Source organism: Morone saxatilis, unplaced genomic scaffold, assembly GCF_004916995.1.
Source record: "Morone saxatilis isolate NCDOM2014 unplaced genomic scaffold, NCSU_SB_2.0 Contig2, whole genome shotgun sequence".
Taxonomy (NCBI): domain Eukaryota; kingdom Metazoa; phylum Chordata; class Actinopteri; family Moronidae; genus Morone; species Morone saxatilis.
Genome location: NW_023339762.1, coordinates 16,009,004 through 16,032,578, shown reverse-complemented (window position 1 = coordinate 16,032,578; position 23,575 = coordinate 16,009,004). Strand labels below are relative to the sequence as shown.

General features: G+C 40.1%; 1 protein-coding gene across 1 annotated transcript; it reads right to left on the bottom strand.

Moving 5' to 3' along the window:
* Nucleotides 1-1,641: 1,641 nt before the first annotated feature.
* tpm1 (tropomyosin 1 (alpha)) lies at nucleotides 1,642-11,130 on the bottom strand. Its single transcript, XM_035664757.1, is given in 11 exon segments — nucleotides 1,642-1,953; nucleotides 2,961-3,039; nucleotides 3,608-3,677; nucleotides 3,791-3,853; nucleotides 4,075-4,150; nucleotides 4,950-5,020; nucleotides 6,183-6,300; nucleotides 6,585-6,718; nucleotides 10,065-10,190; nucleotides 10,895-10,969; nucleotides 10,971-11,130. Coding segments are annotated over 11 exon segments (855 nt in total). The 5' UTR covers nucleotides 11,010-11,130; the 3' UTR covers nucleotides 1,642-1,949.
* Between the last annotated feature and the right edge of the window lie 12,445 nt (nucleotides 11,131-23,575).

Here is a 23,575-nt window from a genome sequence, read left to right as displayed (position 1 = left end):
GTCAGTTGGTTAGTTTGCATTAATAATCAAGCTGCTACATCATTCTGGTCAGTTATTAAATTTGAGTGCTTTTAAATTTACCTACACTTCACTTATAGAAAACAAAAGGGGCAAACAAAGTAATATTATGATATGCAAGCAACCATGCAAACAGGTTACAGTACTACAACAAAGTACTTATTAACACACATAAACACAACAATAATCCATAAAAAAGTGATCATTGAATAATGTTATAAGACTAGAAAATAATATACTTCATGATTCCTGATTTTAACTATTTTTGAATTAAAAATTTCACAAACAACAACACAAATTTCAAGCAGTGCAAGCATCGTACGTGGACAATGCAAACGGAAGAGCTTTGGATCTTACAGTGGATTAGATTGTCATACACACATTAAAAACAAAGCCGTCACAAACAGATAAAAACATTCACACAATTTAGTCCTCGTTCAAGGCCACGCGTAGTTCATTAGTGAGTAGGCGGTTTTTCTCAAGTTGCTGGTAGAGGTGATCTTTGCAGTCAGAAAGCAAGTTGAAAAACAGAGAGAGGACAGGAAATCAGAGGAAAATAGGAAAAGAATAAGTGAAATGCCTGTTGACACCTACCTTCTCTAGAATGGGTGACCCAAGACTTTTTTTAAACCTTATGAAACACACTGACAATATCTGAATAACTTTTCTACTCTTTATCAATCACTAATTAGCAATCTACTTTTGCCTGCAACTGGTAAAGCAAGGCAGGACAGAAAATGAAGACAGAGGATGAGCAGATTTAACCAAGAAAGTTTGAAAGGAACAATGGCAGAAAAATAGAATCTTTTAAAATTGGATAGTGTGGCAACAAAATAGAACAAATAATAAATACTATGAATACTAAATCTGCCATTTTGGTCATTACAGTCTCTAAAAAATGCATCTAATCTGGCTGATTAACATCAGACTGGAAAATATGCTAGTGAGAATCAATCATTCTGTAGCCTGAGTTTGGTCTGACACTGTAAGAATTTAAGGATGTGGCTAATGTTCTGCAGTCCCATTTAAAATATAAAGTCTCAAAACATACAGCACCAGAAAAATGCTCACTTCTGCTTAACTTAATGTGTCTGAATTTATGGCAATGACTTTAATGAAAACACTCAGAATGTGTGATTGTATATTTATTCAAGTATATGACAGGATACTATGTATCATACAAGGCCCATGTGTCATAATAACTGATAGCACGTTCATCCAATTTTTCCAGCAACCAGATGAGACTCAACAAATCTTACATACTGTTCTGTATTTTACCATTACACCCAATTACTCTACTTTACTTCAATCTTCCTGATAACAATCCAATACTAATTCCCTCCAATTCACACGTTTCCAGTCTGCTCCTCCTGTCACAGTACTAAATGTTGAAAAGTGCTTGCATGCATTAGTCTCAAATGCTAAGAGAAAAGACAACTTGGCTCAGCTTTCAGTCAAGTACCTGTAGTTCTTCTATGTTTCTGTGCTTATAGCACTACTGTGATATTCCTTATATCTCAGCGTCACAGAACAATGTTTGAAGAAAAGGAAAAGAACAAGAAAAGCAGGGTTAAGCTCAACTAATGGTTTGTGGAGATGAAGAAACAAAATCAAAAACATAACTTAAAATCAAGGCTTCCTGGTTTTATTAGAGCCACTTGAAAATAAATAGAAATTAAAAAGAAAACAAAGGACAGAGTAAAGAGATACAGCTTACATAGAAGGAAGGGTGTTTATTTTTTACACAATGCAGAAAGATTCTAGGATTCTGTACAAGAGATGGGACGCAAGTAACTTTGACATGATGTTGAAAACATGAGGAGGAAAGGAAAGCAAAGACAGAGTGGGAAGGGAAAATGGAGAGAAGGCTGGAGAGAGCACACAGATGCCGCTCAGCCGGCAGGAGACGTCTTTGATGAGGTGTAAAATATTTATCTGTGTGGGAGAGAAGAAGTAAAGTGAACCAGGGGGGTCGGCGTGGGACCTACCGAAGTTTCTAGATGTGCGCCACAATACACCAGAATCACACGACTTATGGCAAAACACTACAAAACCACAATGCACAATGGAAATGCATTGTGAGGTAGGTACACGCTGACAAACACAAACTGGAGGTTAGACCAATTCCTCCCCCGGATTAGAACGAGACCTTTCTGCTAACACGCGAGGAGCAGCGCAGGACCAGACAGACTGTGGTGCAACTTGTCAATCTCCCACACTAATTTAGCAAAACTTGGGGGTTTAACCACAGTGGTGCTAAACTGGGACAGTTAATGTTCAACCAACGGTTGCGGGGGCTCACAAATACAAGGGGGGGCCTTTCTTCTGGACAGAAGTAGACCATGTTAGTAGAAAAGGACAGAGGAAAACCTCATAACCTTGAGTTACAGTGGGTGAATCAGAGTCCTAATACAGTCAACATTTCAATAGGCAACTTGCATGCGTGGCTTAAGATGTCAACTGTAAAACTGCATAGACTGACAAAATCAACAGTGCTTACTTTTCACAAAAAATGAAATTCACACTTGAATCAGCTAAGAAATGTAAACTCATGCTGAGTTTTGTTCATGCATCATTTCAGTCCTGTTTACAGCATCAAACCCAAATGATACTGATACAAAAGGTATCATAAAGTATCATCATAACCACACTAAAGAGGAAGTGTGAGAGGAAACCACTTTGAGTGAGTTGTAATTATTGCAAGTGGGCTTCAATTACACAGACATGGAATACCACAAAGTCTGCTTTAAGACATTTAACTTTAAGACTATATAAAAACATATCCACATAGCCATTTTAAATGTAGGAACAGATACAGGAGTTGGACGTAGTAGTTATCAAGAGTTCAAGGCAACATAGGGGAGACAATGAAGCCGAGGCAGTTGGTGTACAGAGAAAAGAGGTGCAGGGGGAACAAGCAGGCGCAGCAAATCGGAAATTACATGGAAGTCATGTCGTTGAGGGCGTGGTCCAGCTCCTCGCTGATGGCCTTGTACTTCAGTTTCTGGGCATACAACTCATCTATTGGTGGGTCAGGGGTGCAGGGGGAGGGAGGTGCAGTGAAAAGGAGCAAAGTTGAAGGAGGACATGATAAGGAGGTGAAGGGTGAAGCATCCAGACCATTGACAGGTGAGAGAAAAATTGAAAGAAAAGAGGAAAACAAAGTTACACCAGAAAATGACAGAATGGGAAAAAAATTCTGGGAAAATTCATCAGCGTGAAGAAATGGACCATGTCTTTCACTGCCATATGGCTTTCAGCCCTCACTCTGACTCCTTCAACACTAAGTCAACATTTGGGCCTGTGATCGCTGATAAACATCAAAGCCATTCTTTCCTACCTTGGAACTCAAAAACAAATCAACCAGACTTAATGTAGATAGGATAAGGGTCACCACAACAAAAGTATGATACTGTGTAAAAAAGGACCATGATGAAATTAAGAGCAGAAATAGAGTTCAAGAGCAAAGCAAAGAATGGGCTGAAGAGATTATTTTAAAAAGCACTGAGCACTTACCCAAAATCCATCACTGACACAGTAACAATTTCTAAATGACCTAATTGTGGGGTGAGGGCCAAAAAAATCATACCTTCCAGGTCATCAATGGTCTTCTCAAGCTTGGCTACTGATCTCTCAGCGAACTCAGCACGAGTCTCAGCCTGTGTCACAGAAACAGATTTATGAGTTAGTCCGCGTGATACCGCACCTGTGACTTGTATAAGTTACCCTGGACTCATTCTGCAACTCCAGATAAGGCCTTGTGAAACTTTACCTCCTTCAGCTTGTCGGTGAGGACCTTGATCTCCTCCTCGTACTTGTCCTCCTTCTGTGAGTACTGTGGGACAAAAAAAAAAAGGACAGGTGTAAAACACATGGGCATTGAGTCAAACTCTGAATGTCCACACATTTTAATACATTCATACAGATAAGTATTGTATGAAATAAAACTGAAGTGAAGAGATTCGACTCCCCGGGCTCTTCTGCTCCGCATCCACACAGTGTAATGGGGAGCTGAGGGGTTTGACAGCATACGGTCGGCCAGAAGGTGGCACTTACCTTCTCAGCCTGGGCCTCCAGTGACTTCAGGTTGTTGGTCACAGTTTTCAACTCTTCCTCAAGCTCAGAGCATTTGCTGGGGTTTTAGACAAGGGGATAAAGTTGCAAAGGAGGAGAAGAAGAAGGGGGTGGAGGAAAAGGAGGGAAGCAAGGGTGGACAGAACCAGAGGTTGGCACGAAACAGGCAGAAGGAAAGTAAGAGGGAGGGGGAGAGGAAACAAAATAAATAAGAACTACAGGAATTAAAACAAGGAGGAAACCCCAACCCCTTAAAAAGTGCCTTAACAGAGCAGGAATGTGAGAATAGCAATGTGACTCACGAACAGTAGTGGGTTACAATTAAATCAATAATTTTGTAACATGCATTTAAATATCATGCTTCGCTTAAACGTGAGGTGTTATTCTTGTACAGTCACTGCCATGTTAGAGGTGTGAAAGAGTCTAATATACCCAGAATTAAAAGAGCACAAAAGAAGAAAAGAACAGCACAGCAAGCAAGACTCAACTCAGCAGCATGAGTGACATTGGGAAGAGCCACTCAAAGATTTAAGCATTAGTGTTAGTTTTTGTTTGTAGTACCTGTATGACTGTGGACTTTAGTGATTTCGTGCTTTGCTCCAAAACCCTTAGCTCATCCTCCGCTCTCCGAGATTTTCTGTAAGTGGGTGCGGCGTACGTGTGCAAGTCATAGCCATTCAAACCATGGAGAGCATGCAAATAATCAGCACATACAGTCAGAACACAGGGCACACTGTTCAAATGGAAACACGTCCAATACTTTGTGTATTAGTGCTTGAAGCGGCAACTGTTAAAACGCTAGTGAACGTGCAAGTGTAAGTGCAGATTTAGTGCATGTAAAGGTTGAAAGAACTTACCCTTCTGACAGCTCAGCGCGCTCCTCTGTACGCTCCAGGTCACCCTCAATGATGACCAGCTTACGGGCAACCTTTAGGTGCAGCACAACAAAATGTTACAACACAACAAATGCTTGATGACAGTAACGCAATTAGGATGTGGTTTAATGTGAAAGTGTACCGTCATGTGATTAAACTACACGTGGTGACACTGTAATCTCTCCTTTTTCGCATTGAACATTTCAATAACATTTAACAAATAGTTTATAACTAATTATAATGTAGTTTTAAGCTGATATAAGAATATTTTAGTGTTTATCAATGTATAGTTATTGTCAACAATTATAACTTCTTCTATAAACACATCTTAAGAAGTATTCAGATCCTCTACTTAAGTAAAAGTACTAATATATTTCTGTAAACATACTCATTACATACATTACAAGTAAAAGTCCTGCTCTGAAAATGTTATCTTAGTAAAAGTGTAAAAGCATAATTAGGACTCAGTAGTTTCCTAATTGATTTCTGTTAATTGACTAATCAATTAATCAACTAATTGTTTGATCTATAAATAAAGCATCACATTTTAGAAACTCTTCATATATTTTGTATGCAAAATCTTATTTAGCTAAATAACTAGTAACTAAAGCTGTCAAATATTTGTAGTGGAGTAAAAAGTTTAACATTTCCCTCCAGTGAAGTATAAGTGTAATGCAACATATAATGGATATACTCAAAGTACAAGTACCTCACATTCATACTTAGGCACACTACTTGAGTAAGTGCACTTAGATACATTCCATTACTAATTATCAATGTGTTTTACTATACTGTTATTCATTATCTGTTTATGCACCAGAAGTTATAGTTGTTGACAAATACATTAATAAATGCTTATATGTGCTTACAACTACATTATGGTCTGTTATAAACCATGTATTAAATGTTTGTATACTGCCTATAAATGCTAAAGTAAAATACAGTGTTATTTTATACTTTTTAGAAAAACGCAGGAACGTAATTAGGCATATATGGGTAAAAAATGCTCCCTAACTGGTCCTTTAAACATAGAAAAGTTACACAGGATTAACAGATTAAGATATTATTAAACAAATAAATACATCTTGGAATTCCACATATTATCAACAACCGTAACAAGTCTGTCACAGAACTGCTGATTGCCATCAACGAGGAACTGCATGTTTTGTGTTGCACTATTGTTTTGCGCTGGCTGCCTGTGGCTGAAAAACTCGCCTCCTCATATTTGCGGTCAGCCTCCTCAGCGATGTGCTTGGCCTCTTTCAGCTGGATCTCCTGCAGCTCCATCTTCTCCTCGTCCTTCATGGCCCTGTTCTCAATGACCTTCATGCCTCTGTGTGAGGGAACAAACAGTCACAGGATATTAGGAATCAGGAGCTGAGACCAGACAGACAGCCTACAGTCTCCCTGAGGACGCAGTAGTGTTGGCTGGCGGATGGATAAAATACAGAATTTGGGATGCTGCATAGCTATTGTGATTGTGAACTGTCTGACATCCAGCTCTGCGACACAGAGGTCTGCTTGTACCCTACACAAAGGGATGGAAACACAGCCCTGCCACCTGGTCTCTGTAGCAGAGATCAAAGATCTGAGTCTACGCAGCTCAAAAGAACCCACCTCTCGCTCTCATCAGCAGCCTTCTCAGCCTCCTCCAGCTTGGTCAGGGCTGTCGCCAGACGCTCCTGAGCACGATCCAACTCCTCCTCAACCAGCTGGATACGTCTGTTAAGGGAAGCGACATCTCCCTCAGCCTAGGGAGAGAAGAGGAGCGTGTCAGGAGATCGTGGATGTCTCTATCTTAAACGTACAACCTGGAAATCACACGTACACATCAGCCCAAAGAATGTACAGAAGGTGAATCAGTTTAGTTATTTTGTGGTGCAAGCTAACGCTATTTTATGCCAGATGAGTGTAATCACGATTGTTCGAAAGTGTTTTTGTGTGCCACCTGTTGGGAAAATCCCTCCCAGGAGGCTTGCCTGTGCTCCTCATTGACTATGTATAATGATAACAATGTCCCAAGCTGACAGAAGGTTGAATACCGTGCCTCATTACTAGGTCCCAGAGAGAATATTAACAAGGCTCAAGTCAAAGGCCCCGAGAGTAAATGGCTGCTCACATGGTACACATACAACCCCAGAGGAGGGTCTCTGGATAGTTCACAACTGACATTTAAGTGTAATTTAACTGGTTACATTTGCAGCATTTTGTTTGGTGTTAAATTAAAAAAAAATAAATAGAAAAACTGCTGTGCATTCATAGAGACTGAAAAGGAGTTGACCTTTACCGTGACTATTCAAACCTGTAGAAAGCTACTTCTGCTTTTTGATGTCTGATCAGCAGGTATGAGACTTGCATTGTCCTGAAAATGCACAGTGAAAAAAAAACAAGCCACCAAAACTACCGTTTCCCCTGCATTTCAAGTGTCCACTGCTGGATCAAAGTGCATCTGAAGTTGTGAAGCATGACAAGGAAATTACTTTTAATCTATAAACTGAAGCAAAGGTCTCAACCCTCAAGGTTGATTAAGATGAGCGGCCAGTCTGAGCCTCAGACAGACTCAGACTGCTCTAAGCCCCTGCAGAGAGATCTCCCTTCTAGGTAGTTGCCGCTGTGTTCACACAAAGGGAAATCACTCTTTGTAGCTGTGAAAACCTGTTGTCCTTATAAGGGCATGTAAATGAGCAATAAGCTCACACTGCTCAGTGGCACCTTCAAAATGTTGCCACTGTTTTGTTGCAACTTCCTGGTCGCTGAACAAATTATTTAATCAAATGTCGCGTGCCTGCGGAGTAGAACAAACGCAACTTCCTGGAAAGCAGGTTGAATGGGACCGTTACAGAAAAAAAAAAAAGTGCACCAGTGAAACAGTGCGGGGGAAGATGAGGCAACACAGTGATACCAATGTGCACACGGTTGCTCAACTGCTTTGACTTGGGCATCAGCGGCCTAACGTTACCAATTATAAGCGCTTAGCCGGGAGCAGCAGGCGATCAAACCCTCAGAGGAGTACTTTGCTGTGTGCACTGCATGGGAGCTGTGTAAAAGCTCAGCCTGCAAGCACGGCGGTGCATCAGGAGAAAAATCCCGCTAACTCACCGTGGATCAATCCGAGCTGCTTCATGAACGGAGCACACATAAATAAATAAACCACACAGAGGAGGACCAGTATTAGTTTTTTTGTGTGCATTTTGATAAGCAGCTCCTGCCCGGCTGTACGCGCGGTATAAACATGCTTACTTGTTCCCTGGCTTTCCTCTCCGCAAGCAACTCCTTCTGTAATCTCTCGGCTCTCTCTTCAGCATCGTCTGCCTGCTCTTGCAAGAATCTGATCTTTCGTTTGACGGCATCCAGCGATGTAGCTCCGGCCATTGTGAACTATGCAACTAATCAATTAAAAAAAAAAATGGGAGCTACACTACGACCTGCAGCTGCAATTTCCGACAAATTTGTCAAGCGGCGAGATGACGTCCTTGATGAAGACAGGCTGGTCCGGACAGTGCGCAAGCTTTCTGGAGACGCACTCTGCAATGCCTGCCTGCTATTTGTCCAGGAAGTACCGCTGATTTCAGGCCTAGAATTTAAGTATTCTGCTGGGGTTGTGCAAAGTTACACTGTGGAAATCTGCTGCATTGCTACATAAAACAAAAAATGTGAATTTTAATTGATACAAAGTAAAAAAAATATATATATATTTTAATGAAAAAAAAACAAACACTCCCAGTCAACACTGTGTAACACTCGCGTCTGGGGCGAACTAACAGTGCCACAGCGCCCCCTGCGGGCCAGCTCTGAGCAGTGCACATGGCAGGGAAATACTGCAGGCCATTCACTAAGTCTTCACTGAATAGAGTAATTACAGGCTACGTTTTAGACTTTGCAAATATCACAGAAAATCCCTCCAAGAATATGAAAGGGTATAAAAACAAGGCCATAAAACACTAAGTAGTAGTTCAATTCATTTCAGTACTATAACCATACCCCAAAAAAGTCCCTACAGGAGTATTAAGGGGGGAAAAAGGCCTATAGGTACTAAAATACAGCATAAAGTGTGATAGGCTGAAACTCATTAGTCACTATAGTTTAACTCCCCGAAGGAATCCAATTAAAGGATTATTATAACGGGTCTTCCTGGAGGCAACTGATAAGCCTCACTGCAAATTGATTCCTCTGATTAACTCTTGTGAGCAGTGTCTCCATTTAAACTTGGCAGTCACCATAACTCGGTCATTAACTGTATTGTTTGTGGTGAAAACATGTTTTGTGAGGATCTAAAGCCTTTTTTTTTTTGTCAAGCAGGTCGCATCGTTTAAATGTCTAAATCTAAATTCTTTACATAGTTTTTCTGCCATGTAGGCTGTTTATCCAAAAGTGGGGAAGCACTATAAGCAATACCATATTGTAAAAGAATCATTTATTTGTTTGTCTGTGAATAAGCTAAATATATTTATTGTTTTAATTAGTACGTTCCCTGGGCCATTTCGATGAGAAACTGTGTTTTTCCCTGTGGTAAGCAAAGAGCGCAGCCCGCAGATGTGAGCTCTGTCTTGACCATATAAAGCAGTGGGCTATATTTATCCAGGCGCTTGCGCTCTTAGGAAGACTGGCATTAGGCTACTTGGCTTTTCACCCTGAAAAAGACTTCTTCAGGCAAAGACCTACAAGACTGAACACATGTAGGCCTAAAAACACTGAAGGGATAGGGTATTAATATCATCAATTAGTCTGTGGATGATGAATTGATTATTTAATTGAAAATGAATAATGTGCATCAGTTAAACAGCATATCTGACTTTCTTTGGGCAGACGTGTAAGTGATGGTGTATGTGATCATTGACAAAACATAAAGCGACAGTTCAACAATAATTGGATCAGAAAAGTCCATGTGGGTTTAGATGGTCAGTTTTCCAAGATCCAAACAGAAAACCATTTCAGATATAATTGATTTGGGCAGTTTGAATTCCAACAGAGAGGGATTTTTTCTCTCTCTCTGTGGTGTTGAACTGTCGTTTTCCACATTCACAGTGATGAGAGAATGAAGATGTGAGGAAGCGTGGTGCAGGAATGGTGCCATTTGTGAATCCCTCCCTTACTTACATCGGTGGCTTTCTTCTCAGCCAGCTCAAGTTTCTCCTGGGCGTCTTTAAGAGCCTCGGAGTACTTGTCCAACTCATCCTCAGTTCCCTTCAGCTTCTTCTGCAGAGCTACCAGATCGTCCTCAAGCTGAGGCGAGTTTCAGTGCCCAGACAGTTTCAGAGGTGATCAGCGGGGAGTTGCGTGAGCGCGCACATGGCGCAAGAGCGCGTACAGAGAAAGAGACACACACATACACACAGAGGACGGGAGAGGACAGGACAGGACAGGGGAAAGAGAGCAGAGAGAAAAGTTAAGAGAGCTCATGCACTTCAGGATCAGATACCTTGGTGGCGACTTCCTCAGCGGTCAGCAGCTTTTCCTCAGCAGTTTGGAACTCCTCAAACACTTTATCTCTTTCGTCTTCAGTAACGCGCAATTTCTTTTCCAACTCTCTTATTTCGTCGTCTAACTATACATGCATATGAAAGACATTGTAAAGTTAAACAAAATATGAAATAAACATGCAATTATTCAGTCTAATACTAAACAATATCTTTCTCCAATTCACATTTTCTAGCCTATAATTACTTCACCAATTAATCAAAAACAGATGAGAGGAGGATTTGTAACACCCCCCCTCCAAAAAAATAAAAAATAAAAAATCAAGAAGGATGGGTTATTCTTAATTTAATCCTTAATTGGGATTATCCACGAACGTAATTAATCCGTATTTAGAAGGCGATCCATTTAAAGGGCAGCAGCCTTAAAGTGCTACTGGTATTCCTGCCTTTTCTATCGATCTTGTGGATTTTCCACAAAGGAAAAAAACAAAACACAAAAAATCAGCCGACCTGTTTGCTTCTGTCCTCTGCGGCTTTCTTGTCTGACTCAGCCTGCTCAGCTCTGTCCAAGGCATTCTCACTGTCCGAGACTTGACATCTGCATCTTCTTCTTGATGGCATCCATGGCTGGTTATTTGCTGTTCGGCTGCACCAACAAAACGTCCAAATGAAAACCGAGGAGAGGAGAGGAGCTGGGGCGTCTGTGCCTAACTGAACGCTAAGCTGGAGTGCAGGCTCTGCCTTACTGTGCCCTGTCAAATATGTCTTTCAAGGGGGGGGTGACTGGATTCCTTTGGACATCCAATACTTTTTTGGAGTAGGCGTGTGTGGGTGCTCGGGCGTTCTTCAAGGATCTGCATGGCGATTCGTTGCTCCCAAACATTTGACTTTTGATACGCCTATATATGGGGTGTGATGGACAAGCAGGCAGCTCCCAAAGGAAGGACTTCCTAAAGGGAATGTAACAGAAGCCACTTAATGCACAGAGAAGATGCAGATGAGCATTTCTTACTGGATGAGCAAATCATTAAATCTGTGCAGGACACTTCTGTACAGTCTGTTTTAGCACTGTGGCAACTGGCAATACATTTAAAAGCAGCAAGTGTGTCTCTTTATTGGGTGTCTTTTGAGGTTGTTCAGTTTCCAGTATTACTGATATCTGGCACATGTTTGCTTTTCATGTAATTTTTTTTCTGATTTCACAGTGACAGTGTTCTCCTATTCATCTGGCCCTGTAAGAGGGGAATTTCAGGCAGCTGTGATAACAGTTTGACCAGGCTTTTGTTAGCTTGCAGCCACTGTGTGTGTGTGTGTGACTGTGCTTGGGTGAGTAGGTGAGTGTAAGTTCCTCTGGGATAAATTATAGTAGCTCAAGGCTAGTGGGCTGTGTGAGAAGAGATGCTTTCGGTAAGCCAAGCAAGCCCTTGAGGCATTGTTCACAGTCTGGGGGGCTCAAGACAGGGAAGTGTTTACCTGATAATGTATCGGATATCCTTCCTGTAAACTGTTGATGTGTCATTTGACTGTAGCAGCACAGCGTCCAGCACCAGCCAAGCCCGGAAGGATTTTGTACCTTAATTACAGCAGCTCAGCAGCGGATTGACATGGCATTTTAGAAATGTCAACTGTTTTATAAACTACAAAAGGGGAATATTTCAGTTTATGTGTAGTACATTCATTAGTGAGAATGTGTTATATTATATACTATACGATTCTATTATAGCCTGTTATTGTGTTTTCCATTATTTATTAGATCCAATAATCCCCTTTGTGAGATTTCTTATAATATTAACATTATATAATGTATTGAGCTAGTGAGAAGCTGAAGCATGCGACTGCTGCAAGTGGGGACCCACCAAGTGTCTTCAAGTCTCCACAAAGATTCTCAAGGATATTTTTAGGATTGCCTTCTCTTTCATGCACCTGCCTTAGTCTGTAATATGGATCCAAGACTGAGTGCCAAGAGTGCAAGGTCTAATGCCATTAGATATGTCCCCTAAAATAAGCCATGTCCTGCTCAGCCTTTAGTCTTTTTTATAGATTTTTGTTGGTATGCCTGGTAGATCTGTTAGTGTCTCTAGAATCAAATAAGCTGCTCAGTCTTTACGCCACTCAATCAGTATAAAATATGACCAAGACAACAACAGAAAATGAATGGTGGTTCCCCATATTGCTTCTATTGAAGGTATGTCAAGGTCTTAGACTTTGACTGACAGGCAAGTAATAGAAAAATATTTTCATAATCCCAGGATAGTCCATGTTCTAATAGACTGGCATTTGTATAATTGTGATTGGCACTGAAAAATACTGCTCACAGATCCGGCCTTACCTCTGTCTGATTTTCTCTTGCTCTGGACCAGTGTTAGGTAAAAAGCTCTTTTTCTTTTTCCTAACATCACAAAAAAAAAGCATTTAAACTAAATAAGTACCGGTATATAAAGTTGGGAGGTTGCTGCTGCACACAAATAGCTCTGAATACCCCAAGATACCATTGCTTTTACTGAAGTAAGTAATTAGCTTTATTTAATGTTTATAGTGTGCATATGAATGTTCATCATGTGCTTCAAACATGTACAATTTACATGTAAAAACATCTAAATGTTTCTAGAATTTATACTGGATGCATTCAGGATTTTATGCAGTGTTTATTTCCAGTCATATTTACGTTTTTCAGACTTACATGTCTTCATAATGACCGTATACCACTGACAGTAATCAGCGGTTTGCAATTTGATCTTAATTATCTATAAAAGCATTTTCACTTAATGGACTCAGGGGAGGATTGTGATGGCACACTGGATTTGCTGTGGCATGCTGGGAATGAAAATAAGCTCTATTATGATGTTTAAGTTTAACATATTGCCATAGTAAAAATAGTCTAGGGCCCAATACACTAGCTTTGATTAAAGTAGCAACAAATCTCTCCTTCTGTCCATATGTAATTGAAAGCTACTGTGTTCTGACTAATATCCCACTGGAAAATTAAAGGCCTTTACACATTAAGACAGAGCTAAAGAACATAAAGTATTTCTGATTATGATTCTGATAGAGCATAGCTGAGTTTGTGTTTATTTCTCTACATATATGTGTTATGGGGAAAGCAATAACAATTCAATATTTAATGCAGTTTTTAGACTGCATTCTGAAGACACCACAGCTCCAAAAAGAGTTTCTTTTCCATGGCTGCTGAAGTGAAAAATAATCTCTAGACATATAATTTTGTGCTCTTTGGAAAAAACTTCTGCTTCTCAAGGCCTCTAAAGCCTCCAACCATAACAGCTTTGTAGCATTTGAGTTTGAGTACTGAAACATGAAAACTCATTATATCTGAAGTAGGGAACTTACTCATGTGAACATTACGGATTATGAACAATTAAATATTTGTGATTATGGTCTTGCTGTACTTTCTTCCGGCCCAAATCACTGCCAACAGGAATTTATTGTCTTCAGAAGGCTGTGTTGAAAACAGTGATTGCAAACAGCTGAGGGGATGTAGTCTGACTTCACTATATGACGACATTCTTTTCTCACAACATACAGCTGAGTCTGACTGTGAAAAAACACACTTGCCATCAGACAACTGTTGCGCATTTTCTGGACAGATCTGAGGTACACTAACATGCTGGAATCCCATCTCTGTGTTCTGGTTCAGTCGTCTACATGAGGCGACAGCTGAGTGAGACAGGTGCAGCAATGACCAGAATTCATATTCACATTCACTATGCTATCATTATCTTTACTTTCCTACCATGTGAGATTTTTTATGGCAGCTATGGTTATAAACAAGGTTGTAAAAATTACAGTGTATAGAACCACATTAAAACATGAGACAACTCTGAAACCACAAAAGTGTTTATAGCAATAAAATGAGTAAATATAGATGTAAAGGGACAGAAAAGTGGACAGATAAGTTGTCAAATAACCATTTTTCACATGGATATTCAGGGTATTGACAATTCAGACAAAATAACCCCTAAACAGACTTTTAATTCTGTAACCTTGTGGTCTTGAGGTGGTAGTGCAGTTTGTCCTCTTGCCAGTTTAAATAACACACAGCATTTCCAAGTGCTTTAAGACTAATACTTTAACACTGTATTAGTTAATCTGTTAGGCCTACAGTGACAACCCACTATGTATATGGAATGTCTGGTTCTCCTCTGTCGCCGCTGAGGGAGGAGCCGAGCTTTACTTGGCTGCCTGAAATCATGTTTGCATAAGACGACCCATGGGAGAGACATTTAAGGTTCTCTCATGGCTACAGTGTTACTGAATTTGAGAAAGTATGTCTGGGCCTATGTTGAGGTTCAGTCATAATGAATATCTGATGCAAAAATAGCAAGTTTTTGTATTTAAATAAAATCTTCAAGCCCTTACTTCACCAAAAATATATAATTTGATGTGAAGCTACAGTATTCTGACTTGTGTGCTTATTTTCTAATGATTACAACTAACACAGAGGCGGTTGATGGTAGCTCTCCGTCCATGTTGAGTGCACAGCCACTGAGTGAAACTCTGAGAAGCACAGTGTTGGCATGCTCCATGTCAAATACCATCTGAAGATTTCTGCAGACATCATCCAGATATATATAGAGAGAACTCCTTGGCTCCTTCAGACGGGACCCCTGGGATTAGATAGCTCCATGCAGGGGCATAATCATTTAGCATAGCAAAAACGGAGAGGAGTTACTGGGAGGGTGCAACCCAAGCTGTAACCCAAGCCTGGTCAGTGTCCTACTGCCGCTGGGTTTATTCACTGTAATGTTCCTTTGACATATACTGGTAGTCGTAAGACTGGTATATTAGTGAGCACAGGTGGACATATAACCACAACCAGTGTGCACAGGCTGCAACAGTATTTTAGTTGATGGATAGTTGCAATAAGACTGTGACACTTCTACTTGCACAGTTTTGTGTGGTGATAAATCTGTCATTAAGGATGTAAATCACACAAAAGTGTCCCTCAGTCAGTTGTAATCCCATAAAAACTTTCTGTTAGAGTTCAATATAAACTGCTAGAACCAGCTAGAAATTTCACAGTGCTTAATCATTTGAGGAGTCAAATTCCAGTGTTATGAAGGTCAAATATTTCAGCTGCAGGTGCTCCAATGAAGATGGGCAACATTCCTCTTGTGCCAAGTTTTTGCTACAGTACAAGTATCTGGCTGTAAAGGATCTGTCATCTCTCAGACTGTAAAGGCCTGTAATAAATCTCTTACAGGCCAAGAATAAGGGCAATACCTTTATAATAGCATGTGATTTTATAGAAATCTTCATGACTGGGTTGCTTTAAAAGTTCTGCTGAGGCTGACCTTATAGAAAACTGTAAGAAATATCCGCTTTGATGTGCTCATTTCTTAAAGTGAATTTCTAAAAGAAAGCTCCTATTTTGTTCCTGCACAGATACATTGGTCAAAGTTGAGATTTAGATGTGATTCACCAGGTTTAAGAGAAGAAAGTTTGCAGAAAAGCCTCAGTGACACTATGCAAGCAGCGCTGACTTACTGAGAGAAAAAGAAGCTGAGCTATGGAGTAAAAATACCAAAAGTAAAGGCTTCCAGCACTACAAACACAAATGTGGGATAATGGAAGAATATTTGTGGCCTCGGCAGGGCTCCTCCCAGAATGTTTGTTTGTGTTCCCCCTCTACAGATGGGGACCACAGAGCGTCAAGAATGTCAGCCATATCTGATGCTGCTCAGTCAACTTAGACTAAAAGAGGGGAGGAGAGAAAGCATTCGGGGGGAACTGTCACGATTCATTTCAAACTCATATGGGATGCCATGCTAGAATTCTAGTGTAAAATTAAATTCTCAAAAAGGCCAGACAGCACAAATACTAGAACGAAAAAGTCAATCTGTCTGACATAATGCAATACAAATCTCTCTTCAATTTAGGATAACAACACTTTTTGCACTTTCGTTGTGTTTATTTGTACACAGTAAAGGGCAAGTTGAGAGGAAGTGGGAAGTAAATGATTGTTTACAGGCAGCTTGAACTTCTCCCTGTTCCAGATAAGAGATTCCTTCCAAAGCGTCAGAGTAGTGTCCTGCTCAGAAATCCTTCCTTCAGGGATCAGAGGCTGTTGAAAGATCTTTCTAAATCGTTGTTTGTTGATATCTTTACCCTCTTACAGCCTAATAATTGTTACATGATCTTACTGGGCTTGTATCTCAGTCACCAGCTGCCCTGCATCTTGTTGATAGCCCTCTTTAAATATTTGCCTTCAGTCTTTTGCCCCTCATGTCACAGGGCTAGAAGTTTCCGTGTTTGTGCACAGAGGGAGAATCTTTCATATATGTGTCCATATATGGGCTCTCTCTCTGTAAGTGAGGTAGGGGAGACAGAGGAGAGGGCTAAGTTGCGGGGGCTTTTTGTGAGGTCCAAAGACGTACTTGATATTTCTTTCCATTCCACAGGGCTATAAAACTTCTTGGTATGCACTTCCAGCTCAGCCACTGTTCTCCCTGTTACAGTCCTGCCTGTTAGAACCCTCTGGCACAGAGAAATGAAACAATAGCAAGAGCAGGATGATGATGCTCGACTTCCATGGTAGTCTGTTACTTTCCCTTTCTTTTTTTTTTGTGACTACAAATAAACCTCTCTTAATACATCCAAATCCATCTAAGCTCTGCTTGTGGGAGAATAATTATCATCAAAACCTTTACAATACCCATTTTTGGTAAACAAAAAGTGCAGTTTTCTAAATTAAAAGAGAAAGTGAAGGTTTATATCAAGTATGTTAACTTCAAACCACAAAATGACCATACTGACTGAAGGAAAGCCATTATGTGGAGAGTGTGTAAGAATCTATGGTGATGAGACATTCCAGTGTGGTTTGGAGTGGCTGTTTGAAAGCTTGCAGGCTATGTTCACCATGACTGGGTCACAGTGGTCTCTCTACAGTGAGGAATGCCACAGGAACCCACAGCTCTGCGGCACCTGCATTCTTATACCAAAGCCTGTCTACAGTCCCACGTTTGATCAGATGCCGTGACTGTTTTCCAGTCAGGCTCAGGCTCACCGCACAGCTAGGGAGCCTGATAAAACAATTGCGCGAAGTCAATCATAAAGCTGACTGTCTGAAAAAATAAGTAGACATCCCCCAGGTGTGGTCTGGTTAATTCCTGCCCCGAGGTCTTGGATGTCTGAGATAACAATATACAGTACGATAAAAGGGTAATTATGCTCAGAGGCTGCCTAGAGAACACTTCACTCTCATCAAAAGAATGGAAAAGACCAGAGATGGAAGTATTAAGATCCTTAAGTTAAGCAAAAGTACCAATATATTAATGTAAAAAGGTCCTGAATTTAAATCCTTTTTAATTAAAAGTATAGAAATATTACTAGCTAAATTTACTACAAAAACAAAAGTAGGTGTTTAGAAGAATAGCCTCTGTAACTGATATATTTACAGAAGAAATGTATAAAATGTCAGCGAGTACTCAGCATTTTACAGCTTTCAGGTGGAGCTAGTTGTAAACACTTTATATACTGTTGGGTAGTTTAGTTCAGCTCCTCAAATTTGTATCCATTTTATGCATTTTTTCTCCTGTCTTTGCTTTTTAAGAAAAAAAAGGGCCCCAACTAGAGACTGCTTGCTTGTAAAGGGTCACAGGCTAAGATGATTTAGCAGTGCATTGTATTTAATAAACTTATCATTATTTAATCTTAAATCTTAGTCTTAATAGTACAATCTTAATTTGAAAAATAACTAGTAACTACAGCTGTCAAATAAATGTAGCTGACATGTAGCTATTGAGTTTATTGTACAGCATTAAGCAGCAAAAACCACAAGTACCAGTATAACAGTACAGTACTTGAGTAAATACTTTCCACCACTGGGAATTACTGTAAAGAAAGTTTTTCAGCCACTCCCTGAAACCATCAAAGGTAATCAGCTGAGTATCTGGCTGAGTAAATACAGCAGAAGAAGGGCAGACAAGCAAACTGTCCATGTACGACATAATTGTATACGTTAAGTCACATTGATTAATCATTTTGGCTGTGCATCCTCTCATAAAAATTGGCTTCAGTGTTGAGAAAAATCTGCTGAGCACTTAGGGGAGTGTTCATTCAGTTTTAAAACAGGGCAGGGAGGCCACAGGAGCCAAGGACTTTCTTCTCTGCAGAACTGTGGCCTGTCATCTAACGGGTGTTGAGCAAAGTTTCCTTATTAAGACCGAGGGTTTGGATGGACGAGTGTTGCATTTCACTCTAGACAGCTTAAATCCCAGGAGACACTGCAGATCAGTTCCAGTCGGCAGCGCAGTCTGAGACAGACGGTTCCCCTGTTCCACAGCTCACTCTCAACACTGTTTCAGGAAGGAACAAAACCGAGAAAAATCACCGTAAATTACTGGGGAAAGCCTGTCTTTGGAAGAGCGTGTGTTGGAGTCAGACGATACCATTTACTAGATTTTGCTGATGTTACTTGTGGAGCTGGCCAAAATTAGCACCCACGGTTTAAGTCTCAGCTGAGACCCAATATAGCCCTGCTGTCACTGCTGACTGAGAAATACTGCGCCTTCTTTACGTGATGGCTAAAGGAGCTGTGAGTGAAGACGAAAGGTGGCTGCAACTAACTCACATACTTGACATACAGTCAAAGCACCACCCACCTGTTATCTCATGGACATGGGTGAATTCTGTCTGTTGTTGCATTAAATAAAGGCCTGAATTTGGGGCATTTGGCTGGGCAATTAAAACTAAGAGTATGTGAACTGACTTTGTTTGTCATTTTACAAAGAAATCATGGTTTTCATTTAATCTAATTCACTCTTGTTGGTCCCAGGTGACTCCCAATATAAATATCTGTCAGTTCTGAAATTCCAGATCAAGCACTACATCATTTAGAGCAATGTAACCTCTTGGGTTTTGAATCACAGCACACAGACAATAACCAGTTCTGAGTTATTAAAGAACAGAAGTCATCCCTACAGACTCTGTTTACTATTCTCATTTAATCATAGGCTGTACAGTGGATAGGTTATGGAGCCAACATGTTGGGAGATCCCTGCAGATGACCTAAAATAGTCATGTGTTCCAGACCTGAGTAAATGGCTGTCTTAGATCCATCAGTTGCTGTCTACCAGGTTTATGTTAGGGAGCACTACGTCTCAGAGCAGGCAGAATGGCGGTATGTGAGTAAAAGTAAACAACAGGTATCCTTTTAACACTATGACCAAGTCCCTGCTGTATTCCACTGTGTATCTTTTCGTCAGCCTTTTCAGAGCATTTAATTGCCAGCTCTGTGCATGTGTGTTTACACAAAGGCCATCCCCTACATCTACACACTTTTACACAGGCAGCATCTCTTGGTAAGGTTTGGGTAATGTTTCCTCTGCAGCTATCTTCTCTCTGCCATACCATCTTTGGGTCTGGTCTATGTGGAACTTCCTGACAAAGTGGACTGAAGCCAAACATTAACTACAGTCATTCAATCTATGAACAATGCTGGTTTCCACTGTTTTATCAGCAACATTTCTTGGCTTGACATGGCCACTGAAACATTTCTAAACCCCTTCCTACACTATACTGAACTGCCAGCATTAATCATTCTCAATTACAAACACAAAAAAATTACTTCTGTAAACCATAAAAAATGTGAGGATCAGGTGTGCTTGGAATGCAGCCAAAGGGGACATGGGGGTGAAAACCTCTCTCACATTGTCCAAAGTTTACAACTAGAATTTTTTGTTCGACCTGACAGAGACAAACCGTGTTAAATTAAGATGCTGCTGTCTATAAAAAATTGAAAGTTTCAGTAGCACGCTTTGTGTAAATGGCCCAGCCCAAAACCCAAAAAGCCTTTCCTGATGTGCATTTTTTTTTCAAAACCTCATTTCCTTTTCCATCACTTTTCTCTAGAAGTGGAGAAAACTGGCTTAGGGCAGTTTCCCTCTATGCTGTAAAAGACCATGATACCCTCTCAACCTGTTTTATAATTTTAGCCTTCCCAGAATGGGGTTTCAAACAGAATACATTGGCCAGATATTTATGCCCGTTTTTCTTAATACATAAAGACTACAGCATTGTTTAGTCTAGTAATATAACAGTTAAAGCAGTCCCCTAAAAGGCAAATGAAGAAACTGATAAACACTGAAATTTCGAGGAGTATTATTAACAAGCTATAACTGGCCACATAGCTCTCTAGTGTGACAACTCTCAGTTTCACTGAGGCTGTTCTTAGCACAAGCCATGACTCCATTTCTGCACAGTATCACTTCTGAGTGTACAGTAACCGGCATGTTTTCCACAATGAAAAATATATACCAATATGGATTTAAAGGGCAATATCAGCCAAGTACATATGCTTTTCTGTCATGATTTATTTAACATAATGTAGATTAGTGTTGAAACAACTAAAGTAAAAAGTTGACCCAGTCAAAGTGTCATTTGGTTTAGCCACAAGTTAACATGGCTTCATTTTTGAGAACTTGAGTGGGAAACAAAGCCTTAACTAAATGGCTTCTAGGCTGTAGGGATAAGGCATGGCACAAAACAACCCTTCCAGCAGGCAGATACAAAGACATTTAGGTGCTGGAGTTGTACAATGTGTCATGACACACAAAAAAGAAAAAGACCTGCCAGCGGTCTGCGGAGTTTAGGCAAATGATTTGAAAGGAAGTCTATTTGATACCAACAAATGGAACAAACAAAGAGAGCTTGAGAAATAGATATAGGTTGCAACAAATAGAGGTTGACTGAAAACCCTAAAATATTTTCAGTTTTCCATTTCAACCATCATGAGGCTTCTTTGGCCAAATGGAAATTTAGCAGAAAGAGGTTATGAATGCAGGACCTTTGTGGAAACTTGATTATAGCTATAACAGAGTGGTTTACTAATACGAAGTTCAGGACAATAAGACGATGAACGCAACCAGACCCTGTCTCTGCTTTACATCAGTCATCTACTGAGGTTTTGATAGTTCCTTACAAATGCCAAAGTTAATCAGACAAACATCCTCTTGGTCCTTCGGGCTGAGGGAAGAGAGAGGCTGAGTAGTAGATGGGCCCTCCCACTTAAACACATGGCTACAGTTTCCCCTCTCCACTATGTGGCCTGGCCTTGCATGAGACCAAAACACTAAAACAACCAAATATGGTGTTCATTAAGACGACTCAGTGTATTGTGCTGGCCACCTCCAACCATCACACACTCTGCCACCATGTGCTGCTGAGAGGACCAGCCTCAGGGTGAAATAAGTTTTGTACTACCTGAAGAATAAAAAAGGCCAAGCTCTTCGTTCAAGTCTGATTCATCACCAGTAACCAAAAAAATGTCAGCATGAGGCTACTACAACAGCCCTTCAGAGGTTTTAACTGTGTAACCCAGAATGCAGAGTGAATGTGGACCAAAACATCCAAATGGGAATCACTGCATATTTCAAGGTCTGGTCTGTGAACCAGGAGGAAAAAAAGCACATCCACTATGTCCATATTTGGTCTGGCAAACTTTGCCAATCCTTCCACTAGAACATATTTCTCCAAACATCCACTGACCCATCTGACTGAACTATGAAGGATAATACTGCCATCTGCTGGAAAGAATGCAGACTGACTTTTTTCTCCTTTATCTCTCTTGTCAACTACATGCATTGATATGAAAAAGGACAAAATAATCTCAGTGGTACTGGTTGTTTGAAACTCTTTATTTTTGGTGAATACAAAAAATACTTTTGTGACCAGATAAATATTATACATACAGCATCAAATCATAAAACTAATGCAGTCTGTTAAAGAAAGCACAACACCTATTCATAACAGAGCTAGTAACTTTTTCTATTTCCGTTAATACTCGCACAAATCAGTTAGACAATATATTTTAGGTAAATTATTACATTTACTGATAAAAACTTATAGTGGTTAGACAATGAAACGAGGGAGTTATTTAGTCCAACTTTTAAGAGGGACTTGGCATAATGATTTCGACAATTTCTCAACTTCAAACACAAATTGCCACATGCTCATGGAATGCAGTCTAGTGTAGGTTTTCCAATATGGTCTCTAAATCCTAAGGTATCCACAGATGCCCTTTTATATCAGCATTATAACATTGTAGGCAAGTGGGCCACCAGCCAAGGCATTGTATTGTATGGCAAAGGACTAGGTGACAGTTTATTAAGACCCCGATGGGGATTAGACTGGCATAATATTCTGATCCAGAGAGGACAAGGCTCAGGCTCCCACCCAGCCTGATCTCCAGCTGCTCGCAGGGCAGACTCAAGTAAGGCACTAATACACAATGCAGTCCTGACACTGGCATGGACAGACTGAGGAGATGAACTGCTTCAAATTTGCAATATATTATACATTAATATACTAAAACAAATCATTTAATTAGTTTCCTTAATCAGAGATTTCATCTATTTCCTTCTAGTTTGTTCATTTAATATAAAGCTTTAAATTGCCTTCCTCTTCAGTGCGTATGTGTATGAACAACCTCAGTGCCTAACATATGCTTGTTTCATTCAAAGCCAAATACCATTGCACACAATCAATTTCATTCTCTCAATTCATCTCATTACTATCTTCTTAGAATATTCAGTGTAATGTATTGCTATAGACAGTCAGTCTAAAATGAAAATGCCTTTACCATGACAGGGCAGTGACTGGTGGAGAATAACTATAGGTGTGTATGTGTGTGTGTACAGTACAGTGAGTACCCGAACAAAATCTGGCCAGTGTTAATGGGGAGAGGAATTACAACATGAAGACAAGAGAGAACAAACATGACAAATAATGTAAACATATATTTCCTTACACAGCCATGTGTATGCAAGGGAGGAACTGGTGGGGTTACGTGAAGTGACATGATGTACAAGCAGCATGACATATTTGGTCACATACAGTCCAGATTATCTGAATAACATAGGTTACGCCTGTTTGCTCTTTAAGAACAACTAGTTTCTGTAAAAAAAAATCAGTCAAGAATAAATGTCTTTATAGCTAGTGTTGGCCTGTGGTGTGTTTACATTTACTCCAATCAGAACCCCTCACTGTTTGGTGTCAAGCTATACAACATAGTTGAATCAAAATCCTTTATTTTTTAAAGATTTGCTAGTTTAAAAGCAAACCCCAGTTCACATTTTTATTAGTAAAATACAAGTGCCCTTCCACACTATATTACTCTATTGGTTAGTAGCTCCATTGATATGTAAGAACATTATGGTTCATGCAAGCCAGTGGTGA